At 39.3% G+C, this 9,145-nt stretch overlaps 1 protein-coding gene across 3 annotated transcripts; it reads right to left on the reverse strand.

The window, feature by feature from the left end:
- Positions 1-214: 214 nt before the first annotated feature.
- On the reverse strand, positions 215-7,292 carry Mad2l1 (mitotic arrest deficient 2 like 1). 3 transcript variants are annotated; one of them, XM_028782455.1, is made up of 7 exons: positions 7,244-7,292; positions 6,893-6,967; positions 6,387-6,533; positions 4,803-4,923; positions 3,656-3,759; positions 2,772-2,951; positions 1,344-2,300 (listed from the first exon to the last, which is right to left on the reverse strand). In XM_028782455.1, exons 2-6 carry the CDS (start codon positions 6,963-6,965, stop codon positions 2,779-2,781), a joined length of 618 nt encoding a protein of 205 aa, XP_028638288.1. In that variant the 5' UTR covers positions 6,966-6,967; positions 7,244-7,292; the 3' UTR covers positions 1,344-2,300; positions 2,772-2,778. The 3 variants fall into 3 exon arrangements, with proteins under 3 accessions (XP_028638287.1, XP_028638288.1, XP_028638286.1); XM_028782454.1 differs by lacking the exons at positions 1,344-2,300; positions 7,244-7,292 and adding an exon at positions 215-558 and having other exon boundaries at positions 6,893-7,067; XM_028782453.1 differs by lacking the exon at positions 7,244-7,292 and having other exon boundaries at positions 1,359-2,679; positions 6,893-7,067.
- Positions 7,293-9,145: the final 1,853 nt, after the last annotated feature.

The raw sequence follows: 9,145 nt of genomic DNA on the forward strand, positions 1-9,145 counted from the left end.
GATATAGTCACATTGACAACCAGGAATAACCATTACACGGCCCTAATGCACATTTTAGTAGATCTTCTAGCTTATGTAACTTCAGGCCTTGCCATGGTCTTTTCTGTTTGAAAATTATCTTTAATCACTTTTTGCAGTCCAGTTGTTATTCCCCTCCCAGTCTTGACAGTTCCTCATCCCACCCCACGCACCCCCTCAAAGAGCATGTCCTCACCCCTTCACCATGCCAGGCCTCCCCACTCCCTGGGGCCTTAAATCTCTCAAGGATTAGGTGCATCTTCTCTGAGGCCACACCAGGCAGTTCTCTGCTGTCGGGGACCTCTTATTACTGTACACTTCCTGATTGGTGGCTCAGTGTCTGAGAGATCTTGGGGGTCCAGGTTAGTTGAGACTGCTGGTCTTCCTATGGGGTGGCCCTCCTCCACTTCTTCCAGACTTTCTCTAATTCAAATACAGGGTTGCCCAGCTTCTGTCCATTGGTTGGGTGTAAAGTATCTGCTTCTGTCTCAGTCAGCTGTTTGTTGGGCCTCTTGGAGGGCAGCCATGCTAGGCTCCTGTCTGTAAGCACACCATAGATGAATCCCAAGTTGGACCAGTCACTATACCTCCTTTCCTTCAGTCTCTTTTCCACTTTTATCCCTGCAGTTTTTAGACAGGAACAATTCTAGGTCTGAATTTTTGACTGTGGGATGGCAACCGATGCCCTGTCTTTCTACTGGAATGGACGCCTAATAATTTTGAGGTTCTATAATATCTGTAAATCACATTCTTATAAGTTGTTAATAAAACTGAAAACATTTCATACCTCTTAGAGATTTTATACTATTTAAATACACATTTTTAAAGTCAAGGAGTCAGGCTGAGCTTTTTTGGAAGTTAGTTGGAAATATTTGGCCTATAATTCCAAATAGATGTGTGCTTAATTAAAATTTAAATGTTGGAAAATTAGAACCAAAACATCTATTAAGAGTAGAAATGAAGCAGAGGATTAAGCTTGGTACTCAAGATCACAAGACACATGAGCCTGACAATACAGCCAAATGTTTGAACTAACTTCAGAGGACATTTGCGTCTTCACATTAACTGCACTGTTGTGATGAAGAAGGTAGCATGTAGTCGATAGGGGGTGGTTTTGTGGACTGTGTATTAAGATGCTGATTGCTATGCCGAGATCTGGTTGCAGTCTGGACGTTGGTACTGTCATGGTATTTGGAGCATCACTTATCTCACTGATGTGTAAAGATTGTTTTCCATCACATCTGCTTGGTTAATAATAAAGTGCTACCAAATCTAAAAGTAAGTTTGGAGGCTTTTCTACACCACCCTTGTTCCCAAATAAATGATACAGAGACATGGTATTTTTATTACAAGCTTCTTGAGCTATAACTGGGCAGTGTTCTCATGTATTCTAACTCGGCTATGCTACTGGTCTACTAACATGACAACGGCAGCATCAGGACTGCAACTGGATCTCTGGGCACAGCAAGAAGCATCTGAATTTACAGTGCACAAAACCATCCTCATCACATAATCAAAATGAACACAATCCATGAACTCAATCCATTGAAGTATCTGACTGTATTACCACCAAACTAAATATCAAACATACTGTAACACAAATTAAAACACAAGGGTTAATTTTTTTATCACTGTCATTTAAAGCTTGATTTTTATAAAACATTAAAATAATTTCTTTATTACAGAAATTAAACAGTACAACTACTTTGTGAATTCAAGATATATACACCAAAATCAATAATTAGCATGTATTTCAATATGGGGTCTATATAAAGAGAAATGTGTCTTATTGTTGCATTTCCTGGGTTCCTCCTGGACTTACCATAGAATAATCAACAAGAGTGCTGCACATTATTAAGGGGAACCAACAGATCCATTGTGGAATAAATTCCTTCAAAAATGGTCACTGTACATACAAAAACTTCTGTTAAAAAGCTAAATACTTTGCCTAATGATTTAGCTTGGAAGAATCTTAACCAAGATATAAAGAAGCATTTAAATATAAATACAGCAGAAGGTATTATGTGATAGGGGATGGTTTGTGCACCATCTCTGCAGTCTTTGACAGGGTTTTGTAGGCCGCTTTGTGGATTGCAGTCATAAATGAGTGTAGATGGACTTCTTCAGAACTGGTAAGAATCTGGGCTCCTGATTCTTCCAACATTCCATGAGCATAGCATAGATGACTTCTTCAGAACTGGTAAGAAACTGGGGTCCCGATTCTTCCCACATTTCAGGTACCACCAAATCTTTGTCAGTGTAAATCAGCAGATCAAATGAACCTGAGTTGGGAATGAGAGTAAAGTACAGAACTTTTCAACAGTAAAGTTATCCTCCCTGCTCCTCTCAATGGATCCAGATTGGCAGCATCATGACTGACTCTCAGAAAAAGAGCTTTGATCCCTTCTGCTGTATTTACATTTAAATGCCTCTTTATATCCTGGTCTAGCTAAATTGTTAGGGGAAGTATTTAGCATTTTAACAGGTGTTTTTCTATGTACAATGACCATTTTTAAAGAAATTCATTCCACAATGCTAACGAAATCTATTGTTTCCCTTAATAATGTGCAATACTCTTGTTGACTCTGCCAAGTCCAGGAGGAACCCAAGAAATGGCACAATAAAACACATTTATTAACACTGGATCTTGGTTTTCTTCACCTGAAAATTAAACAAGAAAATGTATCAACTATATTTGACTTAGTTTCTGGAAAAACACGCTTGAGAAATGACAATTCCATTCTTTTCCTCACCGTCTCTTCAGTCATTGACAGGCATTTTGTAGGCCACCATACTATTCACTTTGTGGATTGTGGTCGTAAATGAGCGTAGACGGACTTCTTCTGAATTGGTAATAAACTGGGGTCCCGATTCCTCCCACTTTTCAGGTACCACCAAATCTTTGTCAGTGTAAATCAGCAGATCAAATGAACCTGAGTTGGGAATGAGAGTAAAGTACAGAACTTTCCAACAGTAAAGCTGTCCTCCTTACCTCTCTCACTGGGACTCACTTTGAACCACCTCTTGCTAAAAAAGGTAGCTCAGCCTGGTCTAATGATTATTTTCCTCGATAGAAACTGGGTGTAGAACAGAGCATTATATTTCCTAGTAGAAAATAAAAGTAGTAAAATTGTGAGAAATTTTTCAAAAGTATTGTTTACTTTTTCTTTAGCATTTTCATTTTTTTCCCTTCATTTTCTTGTGTATGTATAGAACACACATGTTGAGTCCCCAAAATAATGGTGGTTCTTTTACTTTATTCACTAAGCAGCTTTTCAAGCAAACTGAGAGCTTGTCAATAGGAATAGTTTTGATAGCCAGATTGCTCTGATGATCCTATTCCAGCTTTTCTGGGCTAGAGCTATAGCTGAGCCATTACAACCATCTGGAGGATCCGGGTGGTGGGAATCCTAACTCAGGTCCTTATAGTTGCTAAGCAAATACTTTAATCACTGAGCCATCCCCTCAGTCCTTGACTGGACAGTTTCTGGTTATACATCTTTTTATTTGTGCTGTATTCTGCTTCCCATATCCAATTTATGTTACAAGGCAATGATAAATTAAGAGATTTAACAAATGTAACAGTAGTGTACATTTTCTCCCACAAATTTAAGTCAAGTGGTTGTACAATACTTACAAGAAACTTCCAACAGTGGCAGAAATGTCACAGTAGCTGTAATCTGTCTGATCACTGAACGGATTTCATCCTGTATGGCTTTCTGGGACTTTTCTCTACGAACACTATAAAAGAATCAAAGAAATAATCCATTCTAGGTTTCATTAAGTTAATTAAAACACATTGGTAACTATCTGAACAAAATGCTTCCAACACACAGCTGCAATACATTAGGAGACTAGAGAGTCATGGCTAAAGATATTCCTGGGTTACTGCATCTGTCCTTCCCCATCATCCTTTAGTATCAGGTCATTCAGTGCATGGTGAATAGCATGTTTCCCAACCACGCTCAGTAACCATATTTTCAGTGAGTTTTTAATATAAATGAAAATGGATTCCAACAAATAAACTTAGTAGAACTTTGGCATTTTGCTTGCATGCACATTTGTGCACCACATGCATACCTGTTGCCATGGATCCCCTGAAACTGGAGTTACAGAGTGTTGTAAGCTACCATGTGGCTGCTGGAAATTGAACCTGGGTCCCCTAACCAGTGCTCCCAAACACTGAGCCATCTCTCCAGCCTAAATTTTGGCATTTGTAACATCTAAATACCCAATTTCTGATTGAAACAAGCAAAATAAACTACATACAAATGTTTTTATAAGCTATTGACTTCCTATAGATCAAAGACTTCAGAAACAAACTGCTCTTCATTACGGTAACTTACAGAAGCATATGCTTAGCATAATAAGCATTTCTGATGTAGAGTGCTTGCAATCTTCAGTTTACAAAGTTCATGGCATTTGATCAAGTACAGTAGAGCTCCATCTAAATTAGGAACGAGTCTAGGATCATCTCCTGTAGTTAACAGTACTTTTAAGCCAGTGATTAAATGGTCCATATATTATACTGTGAGAGGTTCGAGTATAACCACAAACATGAAGGTCAAATCTCAGAGTTCTCCCAAAGACAGTATGCTAAAAGCATCTTATCTACACAATCCCTGACAGGCTATGAGGAACTCAGAAATCCCTCACAAACTAACAAAAGTATCTTTAAAAATACACCATAGACAGTAATTGTAAGAAATCTGTTCAATACAATGTGAACTCATGCAACAAGTTATAAAAACACATAAAGCAGGAATAATTCAGTTCATACTTACCCTTCCTCTTTTGCAGTTTTGTCACACTCAATATCAAACTGCCATCTTTCAAGGACCTCACCACTTTCAATATTTGAGATGACCACCACCAGTTTCTGAACTGAGCACTTGTACAGCCACTCTGCAACACACAAGACAGCTCTTACAGGCTAACCTATGACAGAGACTCTCTTCTCAAGAGCCACTTTTCTACCTTCCGAAGTTCTTACAGTGGTATTTTGGACTTCTTTTCATACATAAGGAAGAAAATTCTCCACTAATAATTTAGCCAATGTTTAAACAATGTTTAAATTCTCCACATTTACTAATAGGTGGAAGCCGAAGCAGCACAAAGCAGTGAATCTGCACATTCACTGCAAGTCACAATAAGAGCAGAGGACACAGGCTTTAATCTAACCACTGTCAGTCACATCTGTGGTGGCTGTTCACAACAGAGATACTGTAAGGGCAGAAAAAAAAATCTGACTACTCTGGTAGGTGAGGGAAGGATTAGTTTTTACATTAACTATACAAAGGAGAGGCAAATACAGGCTTTAAAGGAAAGGCATGCACGCGCACACACATATACACACACACATATATATATATGCACAGATTAATTGCAAAGTAGATTCTTTTTAATAAAGTAAATAAATTACATAATTATAAAAAAGTCACGATGCTATACCATATAAAATGTTATGTGTTAAGTTAATGAAACTATACTTTTAAGAATCAGGAAAGCAAGCCACAACTGTGTTTTAAGCAGAGTGACCTTGTGTTTCTAAACTATCATCCTTGGTATTAAGTGAACTGGAGAGGGTAAAAGGGGAGCCACAGATACCAGAATTCAAAGCAGATCTTATGTTTATAAACCCTGTCTTTTTTGCCTGTGAATTCATAACCAACCTGCACAAGTGTCCATACTCTATTATGGATACAAACTGCAAGGCAATGTTTAGAAGTATGGCCTTAAGCTGGGCACAGTAGCAAATGCCTTTAGTTCCAGAACTTGGGAGTAGAGCCAAGAATAGCCTGATCTACATAGCAAGTTCAAAGACAGCCAAAGCAACATAAAGAGATCTGTCTCAAAAACAAAGAGAAGCAAAACAAAACCAACAAAATGGCCTTAAAGAGAGATATCAAGCTAACCATGTTCAGGTGGTTACCAAAAGGCCATTTTAATGCTTAAGTTAACAAAAACATGCAACAAACACTATAATGAAATTACAATTAAAACAAACCCATACACATAAGGTAAAACTCATAGAGAAAAAAAAAGCAGTTGCAATGCTTTTAGAATTGGTATTTTGTATGATTACATTGGGAGCTACAAAGCAAAACACAGAAAGATCAAATCATTTTAATTGGGTAAAATTTCTAATTTGTTGCACCTGGTTAACCTACAAAACCTATTCCTAAAGCATCTTTAAGATTCCTAATATCAAGACATTCAGTGTACTTAAAAAGCAGAGAGTTGGGAATTCCCTCCGTTACTTGCTTCCTCCCAGTTCAGAATCACATTTGAGAAGGCATGTTGCTTTAAGCTACTTAGGACACTTACATATGCAAACCTGTAAGATGTAAAACTCAAAACGTGAGTACCTTTTAGCTGCTCCACCACATTATTGAGATACTTTATGAGCTCGGGGTCAGTAGTTACAAGCAAGGTGAGTCCATATTTCTGCACTCGAGTAAATGTTTCCGACGGATAAATGCCACGCTGATACAAAATGCTGTTGATGCCAAATGCTGAAAACGAAAGAAATAAAGCCGTAAACGTGTACTAACGTTTTTAAGTCTCCCAGAAAGCAGAGTAGGCACAAAACGACACAGAAAACCTTTAACTCAGCAATGTCGAGTTTCGCAGGGTTGTTAAGTGTAAATACAGACTATGTGGTCAGAGGATGTCAACACAGACCCCAGCTTTCAAAGGGCGAGTGAGATGATGACCCAGGTCAGCCCCGCTAGGTTCCAGGAGGCCCAGGCCTGCGCCGGGTGGCGCAGCGTTCCCCGCCCCCGGGAGGATCGGGTGGTTCTGTCCTAGCGCGCGTCCTAAGGCCCGGCCCAGGCGGTTCTCTTTGGCGGCGGGAGCCGCGCTCAGCACTCACAAAAAAACTCCGCCACGATTTCTGCGCTCCCACGCAGGGTGATGCCTTGCTCCCGGGCGAGCTGCTGTGCCATCACTAGATCGAACGGAGAACACTATCAACCTCACCGCAGTCGGCGCCCTAATGGCGTCTACAGCTATTCCCCGCCACCCGGTTCAAAAGTAACTACGCAGCCCGCCGGTTACTCTGTGCGCAGGCGCAACGAACCCTAAGCCCCACCTATGTCGCCAGTTTCCGGCTTGGTCTTATAGCTCCGAATCCCTCCCTAAGCCCGCCTCATGCTTCCGTTTTATTCCCTAAGCCCCTCCCACATAAGAGAACCGGGTCCCTTTTCAACATTCCACTCCATACCGCTGCTTCCGCCGTAAGCCCAGATGCACCACGGGTGAGCTGACCCTAAGCCCCGCCCAAAGCAATTTGTATCCGGCCCTGGCTCCGCCCTCTCTGACTGACTGAATGCGCAGGCGTAGAATGGCTGGGGCGTCATGTTCCCGGTCTATCCATGAGAGTCATTGGTGGGCTGGACCTCTGACCAAGCTGTCCAGAGATGGTACTGGGATTTACCTGCCTGGCAAACCCATGGTCTGAGCATCTCTGAAGCAGTCTCAGCTTCGAGGATAGTTTCAAGTCCGAAAGAGCCTGGTTTTTGGTTTTGTTTTTTGTGGAAACGCAATTTTTCTGGAGAAATATGATGAAGGGAACTAGGTGGGACAGAAGCTTAGCGAGTAAAGGTGCTTGTCACCAAGTATAGAGGCAAACCCCTGCAAATTGTGTTACAGACATACACTGTAACAATCGTTTAGAAATGTATTTATTTTTCTATTACTACATAAATTTTGTAAGTCCATATAAGATTTAAATGATAGAGCCCTAGATTTCCTTTCTTTGTATTAGCCTGCTTTTAAGTTTTTAGACATACGTTCTTTCTTTTTGAGCATTTAAAGCCTATACCAGAGCATATAGGATTCCACATAGGATTCATGCTACAGTTTTTATATTGTACAGTGTATGGGTCCAGGAGACAGCACATCTCCATAGCATCCTAAATACTTCTAACGCTGGTACTCAGACTGCAGTTTGAAACCAGTTGACTACTAGAGATACTATGATACGCACGTTTAAGAAGTTTAGAGCCTGAACTAAATAGATGCTAGAGAGGTTGTATAAGGGATACATCAGAGAAAGAAATTGTGACATATGGGGAAGAATGAAATGGTAGCATAGATAAAACTGAGGCACCAGCTCTTTCTTCCCAAACGGTGGTTGGACTTAATTTAATTTATTACAGCAACATTAAAAAATCTGGAATCTTTGATAGTTGATTTTTTTCCTATTAACTTTTGGCTACTTGGTTTAACATTACCCTCCCCGCCCCTTATCAAAACCAATACTATAAAATACTTGAAAACTTCTCAGTTTCTCAAATTTACTTTGCCTCACAATTTTGTAGACTCGTGCTGTGCATTGTTTAGGGAAAGAATGTTTGAACACAGAGGAATAGAAATTGTGCCTTTTTTCCTAGGGAATTAAAAACAAGTATTTTTTTCTAAATCTAGAAGCATATGAAGTTTGAGGCTGAAGAAATCCATTAATGACTTAATAAAATAATAGTATAATAGGTCTAGAGTTGTTACAGAGTTAGTTCAAGATCGTTTCTAGTTAGTGGCAGAATTTGTACTGCCTAGCTTAGTCTCCTTTTATAGCATATTTATTTGAAAAAATGGCAATGAGCTTTCTTATTGTTGTGGTTATGTTTTGAGAAAAAGTTTACTTGATTTGGGCTAAAAACACTTACTTATTAACTAATAATGCACATAACCTGTTGAGAAATTTTGCAGCCATAGTTTTGTGTGGATTCACAATTCCAGTTACCAGAAGAGGGCAGTGTTTAACCATACAATACAACCTTTGAAAAACAAAGCAAATGAAGGCTTCAGTGCAACATAGCAGTCAAGGTAGAAAAGGATGATAGTTTCTAGGCATTTGCGTGTGGATAGTGAAACTCAGAATGAAGTGTTGAATCGTAATATACTGCGGAATTTACATTCTCTTTAGAATTTGCTATCTGTGCATCATACATATTGGAAATATATGTAAATAAGGTTCTTGAAACTAAGCAGTTTATTTTAAATCTCATAGAACTGGAGATATGTATCACATTTTTGTGAAATTTTTACCTGCCATTTTTTTTAAATGGTATTTTTACACACTAGGAATTTTATTATATGGGTTTGAGGTATTTTTTTAATTAAT

This window comes from Grammomys surdaster, unplaced genomic scaffold, assembly GCF_004785775.1.
Source record: "Grammomys surdaster isolate TR1022 unplaced genomic scaffold, NIH_TR_1.0 752, whole genome shotgun sequence".
Classification (NCBI taxonomy): domain Eukaryota; kingdom Metazoa; phylum Chordata; class Mammalia; order Rodentia; family Muridae; genus Grammomys; species Grammomys surdaster.